At 43.8% G+C, this 23799-nt stretch overlaps 1 protein-coding gene across 7 annotated transcripts in view; it reads left to right on the top strand.

Annotated features, from left to right (window-relative positions):
- Window positions 1-23799, top strand: part of AIG1 (androgen induced 1) — a 191509-nt gene that overhangs the window by 38730 nt on the left and 128980 nt on the right. For all 7 annotated transcript variants that reach the window (XR_004645100.1, XM_034765505.1, XM_034765510.1 and 4 more), the window contains exon 2: window positions 18302-18457. Coding sequence is in view for 6 of the 7 variants with exons in the window: in XM_034765505.1 (XP_034621396.1) it covers window positions 18302-18457 (156 nt within the window). In the remaining variant the exon portion in view is untranslated. The remainder of the gene's footprint in view (window positions 1-18301; window positions 18458-23799) is intronic.

The following is a 23799-nucleotide window of genomic DNA, read 5'->3' as shown; positions in this document are numbered from 1 at the left end:
CTCGGATGGTGCAGTTGAGTGTCGTTCATAGTGTCTGCTTGAGATTGGGGCATGAATGATTGTGAACAGGTTGAGGACTCAAGAAGTGATGATGGTAGGTTAAAAAACAATGAGATGATATGGCAAAATGTCTGCTCCCCTGTTTGAGGGTGACTGTTTGCCATTTGTTACTTGTCTTTGGACATTGCAAGTCTGGTTAGATTTCCAGTTACTAGATGATAAAACTAATGCAGTAGTTCAGATGGTTTTTTCCCATCTGTGTTTATTGAGAAGATTGCCTGTGACCTCTTTGTGATGCAGACCTTGCTACGGTAATTTACACCTTTTCACCTTGAGAATAGATTAATGCAATGTTCTCTACTTGGATTCTATCTTAAATCCATTTAGAAGCTGAACCCAGTGCAGAATGCAGCAGCCTGCTCGTTAAGTGTGTCTTGCCATGAAGACATTACACTAGTGTTTCATGACCTACAATGGCCGCTTCTGGGTTTCCTGTTTGAAATTAAGGTGTTAGGTTTTGGTGTATAAAGTTTTAAATGATCTACCTACTTGAGAGACAGACACTGTTTCCGTGCCATATTGCTGCAGCTTTGAAAACTGCTCTCCTTGTTTGTCTGAAATAGCTTGAATTTGTTGTCCTCTAGGGCATCTTTTTTATGGGGACCTTTAGGGAGAGGAATATTATATAAGATGAAATTTTGAGGGGGTGGTGTATTGATTTCTTGTTGTAAGGTTGAGCCTGCAATTATTGTATATGGTCGGCACAATGTTACTGGCCTCTGACTTTATGGTTATGTTTTTAAATAATTGTTAAAGGGATCTAGAGTTTAAGATCAATGCCTTCTTTGTTTACTCAATCGTGTATATATAAATAAATGCATACAGTTATCTGCAATTGTAACTAACTTGCTTCACAGCCTTTTCCTTTCATAGCTTCTCACCTCAAGTGCATTATTTCAAACTGAAAAATTTATTTTTATTTCTTTCCTTCTGTGCATTGTTTTCCAGCAACATATTTTACTGATCTGAGCAATGAGGAAGCTGTGAAAATCAAATATCTGTGCATGTCAGTGTGGTTTTAGATACTTTATTTTTGGTATTTAACAATATGTAATCTGTCCATAGTAATTGTTTAACCATCTGCAATGAAGCCCATAAGTTAGATCAGTATATGACAATGCAGTGTAAAATCAACCCACTGCATGTGTAACATTTAGGCCTGGTCTACACTATGACTTTAATTCAGATTTAGCAGCGTTAAATCGAATTAACCCTGCACTCGTCCACACAACGAAGCCATTTATTTCTAAATAAAGGGCTCTTAAAATCGATTTCTGTACTCCACCCTGATGAGCAGAGTAGCGCCAAAATCAATATTGTCATTTCAATTAAGTTTAGTGTGGCTGCAATTCGATGGTATTGGCCTCAGGGAGCTATCCCACAATGCACCATTGTGACCGCTCTGGACAGCAATCTGAACTCGGATGCACTGGCCAGGTAGACAGGTAAAGCCCCACGAACATTTGAATTTTATTTCCTGTTTGCCCAGCGTGGAGAGCACAGGTGACCACAGAGAGCTCATCAGCACAGGTAACCATGCAGGCCGATAATCGAAAAAGAGCACCAGCATGGACCGTACGGGAGGTACTGGATCTGATCGCTATATGGGGAGAAGATTCAGTGCTAGCAGAACTTCGTTCGAAAAGACAAAATGCCAAAACTTTTGAAAAAATCTCCAAGGGCATGATGGAGAGAGGCCACAATAGGGACTCAGATCAGTGCCGCGTGAAAGTCAAGGAGCTCAGACAAGCCTATCAAAAAACAAAGGAGTCAAACGGTCGCTCCAGGTCAGAGCCGTGGACATGCCGCTTCTACGCTGAGCTGCATGCAGTTCTAGGGGAGGCCGCCGCCGCTACCCCCACACCCCGACCGTGGATTCCGAGGCGGGGGTAATCTCATCAGCTACACCTGAGGATTCTGCAGACAGGAAGAGGAGGAGGAGGAGGACGAGCTTGCAGAGAGCACACAGCACTCCGTTCTCCCCAACAGCCAGGATCTTTTTCTCAGCCTGACTGAAGTACCCTCCCAACCCTCCTAAGCCAGTATCCAAGACCATGACCCCATGGAAGGGACCTCAGGTGAGTTTACCTTTTAAAATATAAAACTTGTTTTAAAAGCAAGCGTTTAATGATTACTTTGCCCTGATGACTTGGGATGCATTCACAGCCAGTACAGCTACTGGAAAAGTCTGTTAACGTGTCTGGGGATGGAGCGGAAATCCTCCAGGGACATCTCCATGAAGCTCTCCTGGAGGTACTCCAAAAGCCTTACCACAAGGTTTCTGGGCAGTGCAGCCTTATTCCGTCCTCCATGGTAGGACACTTGACCCACGCCATGCTTGCAGCAAGTAATCTGGTATCATTGCATGACAAAGCCTGGCAGCGTATGGTCCCGGTGTTTGCTGGCATTCAAGCAACATCCGTTCTTTATCTCGCTGTGTAATCCTCAGGAGAGTGATATCACTCATGGTAACCTGGTTGAAATATGGGAATTTAATTAAGGGGACAGAGGTGGCCGTTCCTACTGGGCTGTTTGCCTGTGGCTGAAAAGAAATCCTTCCCCGCAGTTAGCCAAGCGCAGGGGGAGGGGGGGGTTGGCTCTGAGGTTTTCGCATTTGGCTAGCAGGGATCTTCCCTGATACCAGCCACGCGGTGGGGGGAGGGATAAAGCGATCATCCAGAGAATTGGATGGGGGGGGTTAGTTTGTTTTCTGCTGCTGAAGGTTAACAGGAAAACCGCAGCACTCAACGGGCTTTGCTTGGTATGTGGGAAAGGAGGGCGCAGAAGCCGAAAGACAATGGCTTACCATGGCCGCATGCAAGCCGAATTCTGTTGCCCGGACCTGCATCTGTGATCTCTAGCAGCAAAGCCACAGGCACTCAATATTAAGAGGCAAAATGCGACCTTGCACAGAAATCACATGTGCTATGTAATGTGAATAGTGTTGGTCACCATGAAAGAGTATAAGCATTGTTCTGTAAAATGTATCTTTTTAAAAAATTCTCTCCTTTTTTCCCTCCCTCCAGCAGCTGCAAATTTTTCAAGCCTCCTTCCTCCGTCCCGAAGGCTATCTCAGATAAGGCGTCGGAAAAAGAAGACGCGAGACGAGATGTTCGCGGAAATCATGGAATCCACCCGCAGTGAAAGAGCTCATCTGAATGAGTGGAAGGACACGGTTTCAAAGTATAGGAAAGAAGCCAGTGAACGTGAGGACAGGAGGGACTAACGTGAGGACAGGAGGGACCAACGTGAGGAGAGGAGAGACGCTCGAGATGAGAGGTGGAGGCAGGAAGATCAGAGGAGGCAGGATGCAACGCTGGGGCTGCTGCGTGAGCAAACAGACATGCTCCGGCGTCTTGTGGAGCTTCAGGAATGGCAGCAGGATAACAGAGTGCCGCTACAGCCCCTATATAACCCCCTTCACCATGTTCCATAGTCTCCTCACCCAGACATGTAAGAACGCGGCTCCGTGCACCCTCCCATTCCACCCCAGTGGACAGCCCAAGCAAAAGGCTGTCATTTTTTTTAACCTTTTTTTAGTAGCCTTTTCCTTCCCGCCGATCCTCCTCCCAAACCCCACCCAGGTTCTCTCCCTGTTTTTATAATCAATTAATAAGGAATAAATGATTTTTCAACTATAGTGACTTGCTTTCCTTTGAAAGCAAGCTGGGGGAAGGGGGAGGGGTGGGTTCCTTACAGAGAATGAGTCAATAAAGGGGGCGGGTTTTCATGAAGGAGAAACAAACAGAACTTTCACACTGTAGCCTGGCCAGTCATGAAACTGGTTTTCAAAGCTTCTCTGATGCGCAGCGCTGCCTGGTGTGCTCTTCTAATCGCCCTGGTGTCTGGCTGTGCGTAATCAGCAGCCAGGCGATTTGCCTCAGCCTCCCACCCTGCCATAAAGGTCTCCCCCTTACTTTCACAGAGATTGTGGAGCACACAGCAAGCAGAAATAACAATGGGGATATTGGTTTGGCTGAGGTCTGAGCAAGTCAGTAACGATCGCCAGCAACCTTTTAAACGGCCAAATGCACATTCTACCACCATTCTGCACTTGCTCAGCCTGTAGTTGAACAGCTCCTGACTCCTGTCCAGGCTGCCTGTGTACGGCTTCATACGCCATGGCTTTAAGGGGTAGGCTGGGTCCCCAAGAATAACTATTGGCATTTCAACATCCCCAACGGTTATTTTCTGGTCCGGGAAGTAAGTCCCTTGCTGCAGCCATTTAAACAGATTAGTGTTCCTGAAGATGCTAGCGTCATGAACCCTTCCCGGCCAGCCCACGTTGATGTTGGTGAAACGTCCCTTGTGATCCACAAGTGCTTGCGGCACCACTGAAAAGTACCCCTTGCGGTTTATCTACTGGGTACCCTGGTGCTCCGGTGCCAAGATAGGGATATGGGTTCCATCTACTGCCCCACCACTGTTAGGAAATCCCATTGCAGCAAAGCCATCCACTGTGACCTGCACATTTCCAAGAGTCACTACCTTTCGTAGCAGCAGCTCAGTGATTGCTTTGGCTACTTGCATCACAGCAGCCCCCACAATAGATTTGCCCACTCCAAGTTGATTCCCGACTGACCGGTAGCTGTCTGGCGTTGCAAGCTTCCACAGGGCTATCACCACTCGCTTCTCAACTGTGAGGGCTGCTCTCATCTTGGTATTCTGGCACTTCAGGGCAGGGGAAAGCAAGTCACAAAGTTCCATGAAAGTGCCCTTACGCATGCGAAAGTTTCGCAGCCACTGAGAATCGTCCCACACCCGCAACACTATGCAGTCCCACCAGTCTGTGCTTGTTTCCCGGGCCCAGAATCGGTGTTCCACGGATAGAACCTGCCCCATTAACAACATGATCTCCAAAGCACCGGGCCCCGTGGTTTGAGAGAATTCTGTGTCCATGTCCATGTCCTCATCACTCTTGTCGCTGCGCTGCCGTCGCCACCGCCTCCTTCCTCGTTTTTCTGGTCCTGGCTCAGCATAAACTGCACGAGAACGCGTGAGGTGTTTACAATGTTCATGACTGCTGTCTTGAGCTGAGTGGGCTCCATGCTTGCCGTGGTATGGAGTCTGCAGTGTTCACCCAGGAAAAAAGGCGCGGAATGGTTGTCTGCCGTTGCTTTCATGAAGGGAGAGGTGAGGCTGTACCCAGAACCACCTGCGACAATGTTTTTTGCCCCATCAGGCACTGGGATCTCAACCCAGAATTCCAATGGGCGCGGGAGACTGTGGGAACTATGGGATAACTACCCACAGTGCAACGCTCCGGAAATCGACGCTAGCCCTGGTACATGGACGCAGACTGCCAAATTAATGTGCTTAGTGTGGCCGCATACATTCGACTTTATACAATCTGTTTCCAAAATTCGAATTATATAATTTCGGATTAATCCCGTAGTGTAGACATACCCTTAGAGTCCGATAAATTAGAGATGGATGAAGAGTACGAGGTCACCTATTCTATCCTTCTACTGGTGACGAGTATTTTTTATTCTTGAATGGCAGGTTCTGTGAGAGAGGAGGAGGAGAGGGTTGGTCTTACATTAGAGCAACACTAGCGCCAGAGAACGTGCTAAACGTACAAGTGTTTTAAAGGGAGAGGAACCGAGAATGATGTGTGGGAAATCCTTTCAGAAGTCCACTTAGACTTTTCTGATGCCCTGAATCACTGTTTCAGGGAGATGAGAGTGCCCCTTGCACACTGTACATTCTTATCCTAGGAAACTGGGAGAAGGTAACCTCCACTGTAAGGAAAAAAAAAAAATGAAGAGATTGGAATGTATGCTACAGTAGTAGTATTGTTGTTCTGGGGGTTTCCATGGATCATTTAATTATCCAATTAATTGAATCTACAGTGTGGAAATAAGTGGCATGATGGATTAGCTTTTAGCAAGATTAGTAAAGTTAAGATTAAAATACACATCACTCATTTTGGCCATATGGTTGTGGCACTTTTTTTTTTAAATAATTACCAGAAAAGTTTCTTGTCACCTATACATTAAGAATAAAAATGTTGCAACTATGTGTATTCTAAACATAAAAACGTTCTGTAGGTTTTTAATTTATTCTGCTGTTAAGTGTTCCACTGTACTATTATCCTTTAAATGAAGTGTGTGTTGTTTTTATGAGGACTATTACAACATATGTAGTAGGATAAAAGCTGCTATTCTCAGCAACAAGAAATCCCTACCTACGGCTACAGAAGGAGCCATCACATTATTTCTGTGCACTTGGGGAAGTTTATGATTGAATGTCAAGCATTTTATAGATCAAAGCAATCTTTATTTCCTATTTTCCTCAGACTGGTTAGCTAATATGATTTCAAAGAAAAGGCTATAAAATTGAAAGCTATGATCTTTTAACTTGAAGTGCATGTGGCTTTTCTGGACTGTAGTTTTATTTTAGCGTTCTGTTCTTATAGAAAGATGTTGTTCTGCCCATATTAGATTTACTCTATGAGTTATTGGCTTATTAACCCATGAAAAGGATAAGAATCTTGTTAACTTCAACCCCTTAGAAACAGATCTAGGTTAGCCTCGAAGGAGTCTTATAAACATGAATTCCTAGGCCACATAAGATCTAAACTATAGGCCAGATACATGGAATTTGGCATAGTGAGATGTAAATTGCCTCTCGCTATTAGGGTTGCCAGGTGTCCGGTTTTTGACCGGACTGCCCAGTCGAAAAGGGACCCTGGTAGCTCTGGTTGGTGGCCGTTAAAAGTCCGGTCAGCAATACAGCGGGGGCCTGAGGCTAAGGCCAGCTCCCTGCCTGCCTAGCTCTGCGTGGTTCCCGGAAGTAGCCGCCAGGTCCCTGCAGCCCCTAAGTGCATGGGTGGCCAGGGAGGTTCTGCATGCTGCCCCCGCCCCCCAGTGCCAACTCCACAGCTTCCATTGGCCAGAAACCACGACCAATGGGAGCTGTGGGGGCAGCGCCTGCAGGCGCAAAGGCAGCGTGCGGTGCCTCCCTGGCCTCCCATGCTCCTAGGGGCTGCAGGAACCTGGCAGATGCCACCTGGGAGCCGTGGTAAGCACCGCCGGGACCCCTTCCACACCCCCTGCCCCAGCCCGGAGTCCCTCCCAGAGCCTGCATCCCCCCAACACCCTGCCCCAGCCCGGAGCCCTCTCCCGCACCCTGAACCCCTCATTTCTGGCCCCACCCCGGAGACCGCACCCCCAGCCCAGAGCCCACACGCCCTCCCACACCCCAATCCCCTGCCTCAGCCCGGAGCCATCTCCCACACCCCAAAACCCTTATCCCCAGCCCCAACCCAGAGCCCACACCCCCAACCAGAGTCCTCACTCCCTCCCGCACTCCAATCCCCTGCCCCAGCCAGGTGAAAGTGAGTGAGTGTGGAGGAGAGCAAGCGACGGGGGCGTGGCTGGAGCGAGTGGGGGCGGGTCCTTGGAGAAGGGGTGGGGCAGGGCCTCGGGGAAGGGGTTTTCGGTTTTGTGCCATTAGGAAGTTGGCAACCCTGCTTGCTATACCACTGAAGCCCCTAGTGAAGAAAATGGATTAACTCCAAGGGAGTACAGGCAGTGAGCCCAATTCCCAAGGTACACAAAGGTTCTTTTATGCTACCAGAATAGTGAGCTTCCCTGAGGTCGCTTATGGCCTGCATAAAGAATTCTGTGCCACCCCTGCTCCTAGTCCTCCCATACCTCCAACATAACAGGCATCAGGGGTGGGGAGTGAAGTGGTGGCCTTTGTCCAGAGCCTAATGCATGATCGCTCTTCTCATTGGGGCTCGGGGAAGCAAAACAAACTCTGCTCAAACTTACACCATGGACTGAGCAGGTTGGCTGCTGCCCCAGAATATGGCAATTGCAAAGGTGGCTTAAAGCCATTTGTGCACCCTTCCCCTATGTCTCTGTTCCTGGCCCAAAAGCAGGAAGGGAGGAACTGAGAATTGAGTCAGTGGCAAAGAGTGGAGAGGTGATTGTAGGGTGAACAGATAGCAAGTGTGAAAAATTGGGGTGGGGATGGGGGATGATAGGAGCCCATATTTAAAACAAAACAAAAAAAAAATATCAGGACTGTCCCTATAAAATTGGGACATCTGGTCACCCTAGGTGATTGGTACATAGTACCAACATATCTCTCAGGTACCTTACACATGCTTTTTCCCATTTGTCTTTGCTTGCTTACTTCCTGGGATACACTGACTCCCTATAGTAATCCTGCTACAAGGGAGTTTATGCTGTAACCTCTCCTCACCTGAGCAGATTTTCCATCTCTAGCCTGTCCTCCAAAGTTCTCACCAGCATAAATCCAGGATGAATTTGGACATACGGATTTATTCAAAATAACTTAATTTTGTGTAGCATCTTTCATACACTCTACTGCAAAGTGCTTTATGGACTGACTGGAAAATAAAAGTAGTGGCAGATCAAGTGAAGTAAAATTAACAAGATCTCTGCAGTGTTAGCACTGCTGGAAATCCAAATGTTTGCTATTATGAATCAGAGCAGAGCAATAGGGTGGAAGAGCACAGAAGGTAAGGGCAGTGTATAATTAGCATGCTGTCTGAAGCTGCCACATTTCAGACCTTGTTAATTTTAGTTTGTTGTCACGCTTGGAACAGAGGGGTCAGATAGCTGCCAAGAGCAAAGTGTCAGTACATTAAATAATGTTGGAAGATACAGGAAGACTATTCCAGACAGCAAGAGCTGCAGAGGAGAAGGATTTTCTAGCAAGGTTGCATATGGAGGGGTAGAAGAGTCCTGTGCTATTTCCACCACCAATCAAAATTTGGGATTGCTTCCCAGTGTGGCTAAGATATGTCTTCCCACATGTATCAGGCATAAAATAAGAGAATGTATGCGTAGGAGACAGCATGGTCCAGGGATAGGGCACTGTCTGGGAACTGGGAGACCTGGGTCTGCCACTGATTTGCTGTGTGACCTCGAGAAAGTCACTTCATCTCTTTGTGCCTTAGCTTCATCACTGTAAAATGACGATAAAGATACCTACATTCCTTTATAAAGCATTTGAGATCCATAGCTGGGGAATTAAGACTGAAGTATTTCTCCAGTTTTCTAGCCTAGATGAAGAGTTAAAAGGTTTGGATTACAATGCAATGCCATTATTTCATTGTCTTTGGAATCAGAATATTTATGAATGATAAAAATAATTGAGTTTAAGAATTGTGTTCTATTTGACACCTCGACAAAATTTTTTTTTATAAAAATGCAATCTTAATCGGATTTTGTACTCAATATTTTCAGGATTCCTACCACTTTTCTAAAGCAGAAATAATATCAGATCCAATAATTTTGACAACATTAAGCAAAAAAACAGGTTGGGAAAAGAACAATTCTGTCATATCAAAAGGTATTGGAATCAGACATGTTAGAAAAGGGTTAGCCATTTAAATAGTCACATTTAGCAAGGCTGATTAAGTTTCCTTATTTCAGTTTTGATTTCCCATGTGTGTGTTTGAGTTTTAGGAGAATAAACAAGTTAACACCAGTGTTAACTTTATAAGTTAAATGAAGGGAAACTGAAGGCAATTAGATTGTCTAACATTTTATTTATTTACTAACTGTGAAAATGAACATTGGCATTATGGAATCATGGTCATGACCCAATAATTAAGGTTGTAACTCAGTACATTACAAAATGGCATCACTACCTCTTTTAGAGAACCCACTGTTAAACTCAAGGAGATCCATAAATGTTCTCCAATCACAGAGCTGTATTGTGCCCAGTACTTTGCTTAAGTGTTTAGTTAAGAGTAGTAGAATATTTGAATACAGCAGAAAATTGCTAAACTGCCTTTTGCTAACCTGCATGCCTTTTATAATTAATACCAAAAATTGTTAGTCTCATCTCCTTTGTTTTCAAGAAAGTTTTAATAGCAGAGTCCTCTACTGAAGTCTAATTACCAAGATCCTTTACTGTTAGTAAATGTAGAATTTTTTTTTTTAACATGCTGCAAAGATCCTTCATAAATTTCCTTTGGGCTTTTCTGCCCCTTTGCACAAGGGACTTAATGTTGTCTTTGGGAAGCAACTGCTCTTATGGTAGATTTGAGTCATTATTTACAGGTGCAAACCAGAGCAACTCTGAGGGCTGATTTAACTGGCCCTAGCATCTTTTGTGGGTAGAAAGAAAGGGGGAATAAAGTTACTGATGTGCCCCCTCTGCTGCTTCAGATGCGTGGAGCACTGCATGGTGGGGAAAGTAATACTTGCATACTTGGCTGCATGGTTGTGAGGATTCATTAATGTTTTTACAGTGCTTTGAAGAGACAGATGAAAATATTTCGTTGATTTTTTTCCAGTTTGGGGACCATGGTTTTCAGAAGACAGTGTTTCTTTTCCTATTTCCAGGACTGTCACAACACTACTGAGATTCATCAATCTTGGTCATTTGTGAATGCAACATGAATGATGCATCCAGGATTGATGAGTCACCAGTTAAAAAGTAGCTGTTTCCTTATTAATTAAAAAAAAACCACATTTAATCATTCTCACTTTAAAAAAAAATTATTTTCAAGTCTGCTCTACCAAAATGATCTACACCTGGTGGCTTTCAGCCAGGTTTTTTTAAATAGTCAAAAAGTAGATCAGTTGCAAAAATTTCCAAAACATTAGGACATTTAAATTGAACTTTGTGTGTGCCTGTGGGGGAGGGGGTCCTACCAGTCAGTCTGGGAAGATTACTCTTTAATCAAATTTATTTATTTTGGGGAATAAATAGTTTACTTGTCAAGTTTTAGGGACTTTCCAGCCGTCAGAAACCTTATACTGAAGCTTGGTTTAGTACAGACAGCTGCAATGCAAGACTTTTTACCCTACTTAACTATCTATTCCAAATACTGCCTAGAGTGCTGCCCTTCCTGCTGATTGCTGAGCACTGCTGAGGAGACACTACCAGTCCTCCTGAAATGTGTAAAATTAGCATTTAAGCCAAAATAATGGCATAACTTTCTGTGCAGAGTATAATACTAATAAGATTAAGTTTTAGCAAAGAAAAACATAAAAGGTGTAATCTAATAATATCAAAATACATTCTGAATAAACTATATTACACAAGTTTGCTGACTGGATGATATAAGTTTAATTAAATTATACTGTCTTATAAACAGGATATGGTAGGTAGTGATGGCAACTTTTGTACGTATAGTGCAAGAAAGCAAGGGGAGGAATGGGGATTATTACAAAATGAATGTAGTCAAAGCTACTTAAAATCAAAAAGAGAAAGATGAAAATTGAATTGTAGTTTCTTAAATGCTTCTACAAGTGAAATTCATGTTTCCTCAGATATATTAGATGGGGAAAAATAGAAGGAGACAAATCTAAACTCGAAAAAAACAAAACCCACCCAAGAAAACTATTTTTCTGAAGGTGAGAGGTTGGAATGTGTGTGTTTGGGGGGAGTGATGCAAGTAAAAATAATTGCAATGATTTCAGAATATGTAGTACTCTTCATTCTCAGCATCTGGTCAAATTCTTATTTACATTGCTGTGATATATTGTATTTTGTCCATTCCATCTCTTCATGTGCTGCATAGTAGAAGATTCCAGGCTGTTAGCACTTCTGAACCAGATGGCATATACTTCTGTCATGTTGAGATCATGTTGGAAATGCCATCTATGTAAAACAGCTGAGACATAACACTTTGACATCAGGTTTTCAATAGTTACATAGCTATTAGTTTTTATCAGTTACCATTAATTTTGGCCATTAATTTTTTTCTTGAGTTTTATTTACAGATGAGAATGAGTATATTATATGCATTATTAAACCCCACCCCACCTCATCCCCCCCCACAAAAATACTGGATTTCTAAGGATTTTTGACAGTTTACCTAACTCAAGTCCTATCTATAGCATCAAAGAACTTTATATGGTTTTGAAAAAAATATTAACAATGTTATGGAAACTGCTTTTAAAACTACATGAGTACAACCACACAGCCTCTCTAGTAAGTGTGTCATAACATATCCAACATGGTTCTTGAGAGGTAGTGAACACTGGTAAGGCAGAATAGTGTTTCCGACTAAGGCCTGAATGCACAAAAGTAGGCACCTAACTCCTTATTTTAGGCATTTGGATCTGGTTTCAGCATCACTGCAATGCACAACCCCGACTTCCCCCACCAAATCCTGTAGGCACCGAAACTCACTTGGCACCTACGTTTTTGCAGTAAAAGTTTCCTTAGCGCCTGTGTTTCTGCCCTGGACATGTGCGTTGCTGCCTCATTTTAAGTGTCTGGACGCCTATCTCCTGCCTAAGCCACAGAGCAATTCACAACCTGAGGAAAACAGGCATTTGGCCGCCTAAGGCGCATGCAGGGCCTGATCCAATAGGCGTGCTCGGAAGCCATTTACCAGATTGGGCCCCTCGGGTGAGTTCACACACAACAGTTGAGGGAGCGGGGAGGAGGAGAAGGACTTCCCTCAGAGCTTTTATCCTAGTAGTTAGGGCTAATCCACCTCCTGTGTCGTCACCTGGCATAAATACGTAGTTGGACCTATCAGTGGAGCCAGGTGATCCTCCAATCAGAGCTCCTGTGGGTGGTGCCTTGGCTGGGGATATAGTCCTAGTAGCTTCTCAGCCCACTGGGTTTCAGTAGGCATTGGGTGGAGGGCAAGATGCGGCAGCTGTGTGGGGGACAGCTCCCCCCTCCTGCCAGGCCTGGCTTCGAGACCCGAGACATCAGACTGTTTTGTGTTGTAAAAGCACCTGCCACATTGTGGGACCTAAAAAACAAATAAAAAATAATAAATAATCCAAAACACCTCTTGGGACTTCCAGCCTGTGTGGAGCCCAAATGGGCTCTGCTTTAACATCGCAACATTAACTACTCGGCAGATTAACTAGAATGCTGCTGCTCTTTCATCTCTGGCTCTTAATTAACAAGGCTTCTTCCCCATTCCTTGCAGGTTAGAAGAAAGTGACTCTAAGTAATTTCCAATATTTTTTGTAAGTTTTTGAATCCCTGTAAGTTTAATTATATGTTGAGTGGTATTCTTCTTTTGTTTGAAAATTGAAAAAACCACATCAAAGGTCAATGCCCAAGTTTGTCATCCAAGATGATGGCAAATGGGAGGAAAATGGCAACCTTCATGCCGTCCTCCCTGTTAAGGGCTTTGGCATTACCAATGCCATCAACATGGTGACCGAACACCGACCAATGGCCTCGTGGAAAAGACAACTCAAGCAATATGGCCCTTTTAGGGCAAACACTGAAAGAGGAAACATAGGCTCATACCTACATGTATGGCAGTTCAAGAAGGCCTTTCTCCTGAAAAATTTAGCACTATTGAACTGTTGTTTGACATATATTTAAATAAAATTTTGTGAGTTCATGCTTACATTTTCATCATCATTTTTCTTTCTTTTTAAGTTTTATTTAATTTCATATATTTATTGTCCAGGAACACCATGTATTTGTCTGTGCTGTACTATTTGTCTAGTAGTCTCAGTACCATCCTACAATATAGCACTCAAGCATGCATTCCCTAGTTTGTTTGCTCCCCAAGTTATCAAAGGGACAGAGATGGAAAATGAGCTGAGAAGAATGCAACAATCATGTGGACATGGGAAACAGTGGAGGAGTCAGTAGCTGTGGAGAAGAAGGATCAATAGCTTGAGTTAGCCAAGAGTGGTAACAGCCCTAGCAAACCATTGCCACCCTAGGCTGCCTTCTGTAAACGCAGAGCAGCCCGATGTGAAAACCACTTCATTACCCACGACTTACTTGAACGTGCTCAGGATTTTTGAACTTTGGAGGGTTTTGCTGTTATAGTTCACATTCCCGTGTATATATAGATGCTAAAACAAGCATGGTCCCAATACACTGATTCCAATCAATCACACTTACAGTAGCCAAACAGACAAATCGTCTGGCCTAAATTACTTCAATGTGTCTTAATCACACTACCATGCTAACTGCTCAAGCATAATATATGTTCACAACACCAGATTATTTTACTGATCCATCATGTCAAAAGCCTGGAAGAATACAACAGTGCTAGGAGGTGACAAGGAGTGTAACAGATAATCTGAAGTAATAAATCATATTCTTTTCCCAAAGAAAAATCAGACCATGGATTTGGAAACTATAAAAGTGTAATTTATGTGGACTGACAGATACCAGCAATTTTTGTTTTTGCATGCTGGTAGAGCTAAAATTTGGTGTTATTGTTTCAGGCTGCTTGTTGTCTCAGAAGAGAGAGTAATTACAAATTTATATAAGGCTGCCTTCAAGGGACAACTTGTTCAGATACTGACAATATCTGGGAATTACTGATGGAATGCCTAAAAGTTTGGAGATATGAATTATATTCTCAAAACAGTGAACTATAGCCACATAATTATGAATCCCTCATGAATACATTCCCCTTCTTTTGCACTGGAGACTTATCTGTAAGTAAACTGGGAGGTAGTATTACATGAAAAGGTGTGTTAATTTTGTGCACAACAAGGGCCATTTCTGGAATGTATAAAGGCAATTTCATTCATTCTGTCAATTCCTTGTTTTTGTTTCTTGATTACTACTGCATGATTGTTCTACATAATGGACCAGTATTTATTTCTTTTTGTAAATCTGTGCTCTCTTCAAACTTTGATCATAGACTACCAGTATCTCTTTCTACATGGATGAGACCCAGACTTGCAAATTTAAAAAAAAAAAAAAAAGTTTGCCTGCATTTTGCAATTGTGACCGGGATCCTAGTGGGGAGCCTGCTGTGCTCACTCAGTTAGAGTGAACTGCAAAGAATGGGGCAGACAATCCACATAAAGCTGGTGAATATTCCAATAAAATTTATCAAGCTGGCATAAAACAGCATCTTTATTACCTCACAGGTTACTCCAACCTGGTTAGTCCAAACATCACAGTTCCCTTAAAGTGATCCAGTGATCCAGCCTCAGGCCTCCATCCAGGTACCTAAATCAAATATGATGATTTCTGAAAATCTTATTTCATCATATAAAAGAAAAGGTTCTACCAATGCCAAAGGATCGGACACAATAGCTCCCAGATTAATGAATGTTTCAGATCTTACCCAAATACACGCTACAGCCCGTTCTTATTAACTAAACTAAAATTTATTTAAAAAAAAAAAAGAGAGCGAGAATATGGTTAAAAGATCAATATACATACAGACATGAGTTCAATTAGCATTCAGATTCATAGCATAGATGGTGAGCTTTGTAGTTGCAAGGAGTTCTTTCAGATATAGTTCATAGGTTATAGTCCAATGTCCAAATATCATATTCCGGGCATATCAGCAGAACTGGGACCTCAGTCTTGCGATTCAAACTTCCACTGATGAATCCTAAGCAGATCTGAGATGAACAGGATCAGGATCCAAGGGTCTTTTTATACAGTGTTCTAGCATCCACTTGACGACACAGTCCTGGTTAAACAATAGACTTTTGATGTAGCCTTTTGCTTTCTAAACATCACCAGTAATTAGTTACACAAATTAACATAGGGCAATTTGCTTGTTCCTCCACCATTCACAGATTATTTGCTATACATTTCAAAGAGAGATGAATACAGAGATATCCCGTGTTTACAATCCATTTAAATGATAGGATGTTCTTTTGACCTCTGAATTATCAGAATACAACATAGACAGGGACTGCTGATTACATTGTCGACCCTACTCATACATATGTAAATACACAAAAACACAAACGTTTTCTCCCCACATGTCTTTTAAGGATTATTTATTTTGCATGTTGTTTAATCCTTTCTGGCCATGCGTCACAGCAATATTTAGATTAAGAGGGATGTTTTTGGTGGATTCTCACAATTTATTGCTTGATCTCCAGAAAAATAAAACATATGCTTCCTTTACTGTTTTGTGGCTGCTCCACTTAGCATTATGGCCAGGTTTTTGAAAGCTGGCTTCTGTTCTGAAAATGTCTTCTTTAATCTGTGATAACATCAAGGTTTTTCAGTGGACATTGTTTAGGAAGAAATATCATGTCCTCCTTTGTTATGTATTTGTAACTTCTAAACTGCTATAGAGAATTTACACTGAAGGGAGCATAGGCCCTTAAAACTCGTTTCATAGCGTAACCCACTGGTCCGTGTGTGCCATGCATCTCCTGTGCCTGATCCCAGAGGATATTAATTGGTTATTTTCCTCACCTACAGAGATTGACACGCTAATTCATACTGTAGAGACTCATGTTTTCAGCTCTGGAGGTCCCCAGTTCAATCCCCAATGTTGGACAAGAGGGCAGTTGTCAGTATAGCACTTCTTATTCATTGTATGTAGGGAAGAAAGTGAGTAGCTGTATCTATGTGTGTTATTTGTATAGGGGAGCTAGGGAAGTTTCCTCCCTAAACTCTGAAGTATTTATTCCTGGCTCTGTTCAGTAGCTCTCTGTCAGGAAATGTATTTTTCCCTCCCGCCTTATGTTTTTCTGTAGTTTTCATTGTTAGTTCTTAAAGTTATTGTTATACATTATCCCTCATACCACAACTTTGCAACCTATGGATAGCTTCCTTCCCTTCAGTATTTTCACAAATTCATCACTATACACTATAATAGCATTACATTTGCCCCATGTAACTTTGTCCTCATAGCAGAATAACTTAAAGAAGCAGCTCAGTTTATGATTGATTAGGAAACGTACAATTTCAGTTCCCTTTGGAAGTGTGGGTGTTTCGGGCTATGTTACTTTAGATAAATCTCATTTCAGGAAGTCATAGTTAGATTTGCAAACAACCTATTAGGTCACTCATCCAAACTCTGCCAGTGCAATATTGGTCCCTACAGTATATTCTTGAATGTTTTGTCCAATCTAACTTTGAATGACTCAAGCAATAAGGCTTCCACCACTTCCTCTGGGAGACTATTCCATGGTCTAATAGATTTCACTGTTAGGAAATATTTCCTGTCTCTTGGCCTAAATTTTCTTATGCTCAGATTCATCTAGTTATTTGTAGTTATACTTCTCTAGACCTCCCTTAACGGGACCTTTTCCTTTCTTCATACTTATACCCTTGAGTAAATTGTAGATGGTTAGCCTATCTCTTTGGTCATCATTTGGCCAAGGTAAAACACTTTTAGCTCTTATAATCTTTCTGTATAAGTAGGCCATCTGATTGGTGGGGGGATTATTTTTGATTAAATGCTGGTTTAAAAGAAGCAAAGAGGAAAAATGCATTTGCATCATGGGGTTTTGGGGACCCAAAATCTTATTTTTAGAATCAAAATGTTTAGGTTTTTTGAGTTTTAAATAGAAGTGGAGAGTTTCCCCAAAGAACTTTTAAAAAAATTTCTAAATGTAACAACTTGTCATGTATCATGGCTGGCATCATCAATGCATGTTTTGGAATGTTGCTTGATCTATGTTCTACACTAGTTTTTAAGGAAAATGTTTGCATCTACAGTATGTGGAGAGGGAGCTGTGGCAGCAGCAGGAACACAAGCTGTTCCTTTAGTGTGGTGATGACACAGGATGCTCAGTGGGCATTTGAAGGCCTGTTTGCTAATTTACAGCCAGTAGTGAAAAAATTGAGCTTCTGGCCTTCTGCAACATCATCTCCAAACAGCTCAGGTAAGAGAGCCAGGTGGAGAAAAAATGGAGGGAAGGATTCTTGGGGTAGAAATCATTTTTTCTTGTTGAATCCTAACAGACCCCTTACTTGTAAATCAGTACCTCCAACCATTTAATCATTTATGTTGTATTTTTCTGAATTCCCTCTGTCTGGTATCATAGAGTCCAGAAATATATTGTTGCCTCGCTTGTTTTTTTGTTTTTGTTCTTCCATATTACAAGTTCATATTCAGTATCATCTTTACAGGGTTTTCTAAGGTTTCTATTCTGCCAAGACTTGTGCACATATTTAATTATGTTTTGCAGGTTCCGGGCCTAAGTAATTTTTTCCCATTGAATATAATAATGCTTAGCTCTTACATAACACTGTATAAACATGAACTAATAATCCTCATATTGGAATCTCCTGTTGAGTAAATATTATTATCCACACTTTATGGACTGGGGTAACATTGAGAGGTTAAGTGACTTTCCCAAAGTGACATGAGTCGCTATCGGAGCTGAGATTTGATTTGAGGACTTCCTTGCTGAGTGTCCAGCACTATGCTCCATCTCTAGGGTCCTGATTCAGTGAAACACTTAAAAACACGTACTTAACTTTAAGAACGCACTTAAGTGCTTGGCTGAATCAAAGTCTTTATCTGTATCTCTATTGCATCTGATGATTTGTGTATCTGTAGTCTTCAATATTGGATTTTATTTCCATGCAGGTTATCCAGGCTGTCTTTTTTGGGATCTGCGTATTGACCGATCTCTCCAGTCTTCTCACCAAAGGAAGTGACAGCCAAGAACAAGAAAGACAGTTAAAAAAGCTCATTTCCCTCCGTGACTGGATGATGGCTGTTTTAGCCTTTCCTGTTGGAGTTGTAAGTATGGTGCTAAGCAGTTAATTTCACTTCCACGCAGATGCATCATTTAACTTGTTCATTGTTTCCTGATTGTAAAAATTGACATTCTTAGCAAAAAGGATAAATGACTATGAAAAAAGGGGGAAATGGGAGCACACTTTTGTCACAATTTAGTTATCCTGAAGATAACTTTCAGTTACTTTTTCATTTCATTTTAAAAAAATAATCCACTGTTGAGGCATCTGGATTCATGATATAAATAAAATGTACTAACACGTTAGGACAGGTGTGGGCAAACTACGGCCTGCGAGCCGTTTTAAGCCGGCTTGCCAGCTTCTGCTGGGGAGCAGAGTCTGGGGGGAGCATCACGCAGCTCCTGGAAGCCACAGCATGGCCCTGCTCCGGGGCGCAGGGTCGGGGGCCATACCACACGGCTCCCGGAAGCAGCTGCATGGACATGCTCCAAGGGTCAGGGGCCGCTCCGCACATAGGAGCCGGAGAAGGGACATGCCGTTGCTTCCAGGAGCTGCTTGAGGTAAGCGCCACTCAGAGCCTGCACCCCTGAGCCCCAACCCCCTGCCCCAGCCCCGATCCCCCTCCCACTCTCCAAACCCCTCTATCCCAGCATGGAGCACCCTCCTGTGCCCCAAACCTCTCATCCACAGCCTCACCCCAGAGCCCGCACCCCCAGCTGGAACCTGCATCCCTTCCCGCACCCCTGCTCCAGCCCTGATCCCCCTCCAGCCCTCCGAATCCCTTGGTCCCAGCCCAGAGCACCCTCCTACACCTTAAACTCCTCATCCCCAGCCCTACCCCAGAGCCAGCACCCCTTCCCATACCACAACCCCAATTTTGTGAGCATTCATGGCCTGCCATACAATTCTATTCCCCAATGCGGCCCTCAGGCTAAAAAGTTTGCCCACCCCCTGCATTAGGGTCTTGATCCTGTAAGTCTTTGCAAGTATGAGGTGGGTTGGCATGTAGACTGTTTGGGAGTCGAGCTGGATTCTTTCTATATCACACATCCTCATCATTGATAGAAGTTCTGCCCTCCATGGGTTTGCACAAGAGTAACTGACTGGAGTTTGCTAAACAATTCTGTTGATGATGCAAAAGATAATAGAATCTAGCGCTCTCCCTGTTAGCCCTGTTGGCTCTTCAGAGCTAAGAGGAGTAAAAACATGTTTTTGTCATTAAGGTGCACAGGTTCCTAAGAGGGAGCAGAGTAAGAAGGCATTTATGAGTACTTTTCAGAGTAAAACTGCTCTTCTTCTGCACTGAAATCAATGGGGCTTTTGCCATTGACTAGAGTGGAGCAGGACTGGGCACTTTAAGCATAACAAAACTCAGATTGCCAGTGCTTTCCACCCAAAACTACAATTTGGCCCAGGTTTGTCCAAAACTTGGATCAGGTTAGCAAAAGGTTTGTGTACCTTTATAATAAACACAGGCTGTAATGAAACTGGAAACCATGCCTCATTTTTTGTTTCATTATGAAAGTTTGCCAGTTCTAATTGCAACCTTGTGAACCACTGTTCTACTTGTATTGATGGATCTTCTAGCTAACTGTATGAGGTCTCATTGTTGACACTGTGTATAACAACTAGGCATCTATTGTAACTTTACAGTTAACGCACTAATTTAAAATATCGAATTTTATATACTTTGGCAGCTTTGTTAAAATCCTTGGTGTGATAGTTTAGAGTCCAGTCCATGATGAAATACACAATGCTTGTGCAAGGTTATAAAATATAAAACACATGTACAGCATTCTACAGGTGTTCCCTTCCCAAAACACCCAGTTGATAGCCTTAAATTACTTTACTTACTAGCCACTGCTAAGGGTAACTGCTGCTATTTATACTGGGTTAACTAGCTGCAATTTTTCTTCTATCACATAAGAAACACAGAATAATAATTAATGTATTTAAAAATATATCTGGAAATAAACAGGCTTGCAAAATATCATTTTTCACAATTATATGTTGAGGAAGATTGGGAGTTATGTAGTCGTTGTGACTGATAACAGATGCCTTCCCTACTGTTATTACTAGAAAAGAGCCCCCTAAGAAGAGCACAACATTATTTTTAAGTTTTTAAGTGATTTTTTTGGGGAAAAAACCCTACAGTATAAGCTTTTACACACATCAAGAGACACATTCTCCTGCTTTTTTTCTGGCTCTCTCGCCAGCTATTCAATATCCACAAAGCTTATGATACTATGTTTCTCTCTCCTCTGTTTTAAAACTCTGCTGGCTTTTGTGTACTACTTCTGTACCTCCTCTCATCTTCCCAGCCCTGAAACTTTTTAAGACCATTTGAGGCCTCCTGTGAAGACATTAGCTACAACTTCTGTTGGCAATAGCAGTAGTTTCTAAGCATTCTGAGTTATATCTATTTTTTCTTTCAGGAGTTACTTGTTTTGCCATCTGTGAAAGAGGAGCTAGCAAGTATTGTAAGCACTCTCTAAGGGTATGTCTACACTACGGGATTAATCCGAATTTAGATAATTCGGATTTGAGATACAGGTTGTATAAAGTCGAAATGAGTGCGGCCACACTAGCACAGTAATTCGGTGGTGTGCGTCCAAGTACCGGGGCTAGCGTCGATTTCTGCACCGTTGCACTGTGGGTAGCAAATCCATAGCTATCCCATAGTTCCCGCAGTCTCCCGCGCCCATTGGGATTGTGGGTTAAGATCCCAGTGCCTGATGGGACAAAAAACATCGTCGCAGGTGGTTCTGGGTACAGTCTCACTTCCTCCCTCCCTCCCTCCCTCCCTGCATGAAAGCAACGGACGGCAGACAACCATTTTCGCGCCTTTTTTCTTGGGTGGGTGAACACTGCAGACTCCATACCACGGCAAGCATGGAGCCCGCTGAGGTCAAGACAGCACTCATGAATATTGCAAACACCTCGCGCGTTCTCGTGGAGTTTATGCTCAGCCAGGACCAGAAAAACGAGGCGAGGAGGCAGCGGCGGCGGCAGCATGATGAGGACATGGACACAGACACGGATACAGAATTCAGTGAAACCACAGGCCCCGGTGCTTTGGAGATCATGTTGTTAATGGGGCAGATTCTATCCATGGAACGCCGATTCTGGGCCCGGGAAACAAGCACAGACTGGTGGGACCGCATAGTGTTGCAGGTCTGGGACGATTCCCAGTGGCTGCGGAACTTTCGCATGCGTAAGGGCACTTTCATGGAACTTTGTGACTTGCTGTCCCCTGCCCTGAAACGCCAGAATACCAAGATGAGAGCAGCCCTCACAGTTGAGAAGCGCGTGGCGATAGCCCTGTGGAAGCTTGCAACGCCAGACAGCTACCGGTCAGTCGGGAATCAATTTGGAGTGGGCAAATCTACTGTGGGGGCTGCTGTGATGCAAGTAGCCAAAGCAATCACTCAGGTGCTGCTACGAAAGTTAGTGACTCTGGGAAATGTGCAGGCTATAGTGGATGGTTTTGCTGCAATGGGATTCCCTAACTGTGGTGGGGCAATAGACGGAACCCATATCCCTATCTTGGCACCGGAGCACCAAGCCACCGAGTACATAAACCGCAAGGGGTACTTTTCAATGGTGCTGCAAGCACTTGTGGATCACAAGGGACGTTTCACCAACATCAACGCGGGCTGGGCAGGAAGGGTTCATGACGCTCGCGTCTTCAGGAACACTACTCTGTTTAAAGGGCTGCAGCAAGGGACTTACTTTCCGGACCAGAAAATAACCGTTGGGGATGTTGAAATGCCCATAGTTATTCTTGGGGACCCAGCCTACCCCTTAATGCCATGGCTTATGAAGCCATACACAGGCAGCCTGGACAGGAGTCAGGAGCTGTTTAACTACAGGCTAAGCAAGTGCAGAATGGTGGTAGAATGTGCATTTGGCCGTTTAAAAGGCCGCTGGCGTTCATTATTGACTCGCTCTGACCTCAGCCAAAGAAATCTCCCCATTGTTATTTCTGCTTGCTGTGTGCTCCACAATCTCTGTGAAAGTAAGGGGGAGACCTTTATGGCGGGGTGGGAGGCTGAGGCAAATCGCCTGGCTGCTGATTACGCGCAGCCAGACACCAGGGCGATTAGAAGATCACACCATGAAGCGCTGTGCATCAGAGAAGCTTTGAAAACCAGTTTAATGGCTGGCCAGGCTACCGTGTGAAATATCTGTTTGTTTCTCCTTCATGAATACCCTCCCCCTTTACTGACTGATTTTCTGTAAGGAACCCACCCTGCCCCTTCCCCCAGCTTTCTTTCAAACCAAATAAAGTCACTATCATTTAAAAATCATTTATTCTTTATTAATAGATTAGAAAAAGAGGGAGGGAACCCGGGTGGTATTTGGGAGGAGGATTGCTGGGAAGGAAAAAGCCACAAAGAAAAGGTTAAAAAAATGACAGCCTTTTGCTTGGGCTGTCTACTGGGGTGGAATGGGAAGGTGTACGGAGCCTCCCCCCCCGCGTTCTTACACGTCTGGGTGAGGAGGATACGGAACATGGGGAGGGGGGAGGGTGGAACAGGGGCTGAAGCGGCAGTCTGTTTTCCAGCAGCCGTTCCTGAACCTCCACCAGACGCCGGAGCAGCCCCAGCGTTGCATCCTTCATCCTCTGGTCTTCCTGCCGCCATCTCTCATCTCGATCGTCTCTCCTCTCCTCACGCTGGTCCCTCCTCTCCTCACGTTGGTCCCTCCTGTCCTCACGTTCACTGACTTCTTTCCTATACTTTGAAACTGTTTCCTTCCACTCATTCAGATGAGCTCTGTCACTCCTGCTGGATTGCATAATTTCAGAAAACATGTCCTCCCGCGTCGTCTTCTTACGACGCCTTATCTGTGATAACCTTCGGGATGGAGGAGGGAGGCTTGAGGAATTTGCAGCTGCTGTAGGGAGGGGAAAAAAGAGAGAATTGTTTTAAAAGCTACATTTTGCAGAACAATGCTTATACTCTTTCACGGTGACCAACACTGTTCACATTACATAGCACATGTGATTTCTGTGCAAGGTCGCATTTTGCCTCTTAATGCTGAGTGCCTGTGGCTTTGCTGCTAGAGATCAATCACAGGTCTGGGCAACAGAATTCGGCTTGCATGCGGCCATGGTAAGCTTCACCGCCGTCCGTGCTTTCCAACATACCAAGCATAGCTTGTAGAGTGCTGCAGAAGCCTGGCCAATCTCAGCCAGTTGGGGGGGGGGGGGCAGTGTGGTGGTGCTTGTCTGGGCCCCTTCAGGCAAGTAGAGTGCTGCGGTTTTTCTGTTAACATTCAGCAGCACCAGAAAACAAACTAACCCTGCAGGAAGATCCCTGCAGGCACCAAACTACCCCCCCCCCCCCCCCCCCCCCCCCCCCCCCCCCCCCCCCCCCCCCC

The sequence above is a fragment of the Trachemys scripta genome, chromosome 3, assembly GCF_013100865.1.
Source record: "Trachemys scripta elegans isolate TJP31775 chromosome 3, CAS_Tse_1.0, whole genome shotgun sequence".
Lineage (NCBI taxonomy): Eukaryota > Metazoa > Chordata > Testudines > Emydidae > Trachemys > Trachemys scripta.
This window is presented reverse-complemented; position numbering and strand designations above follow the sequence as displayed.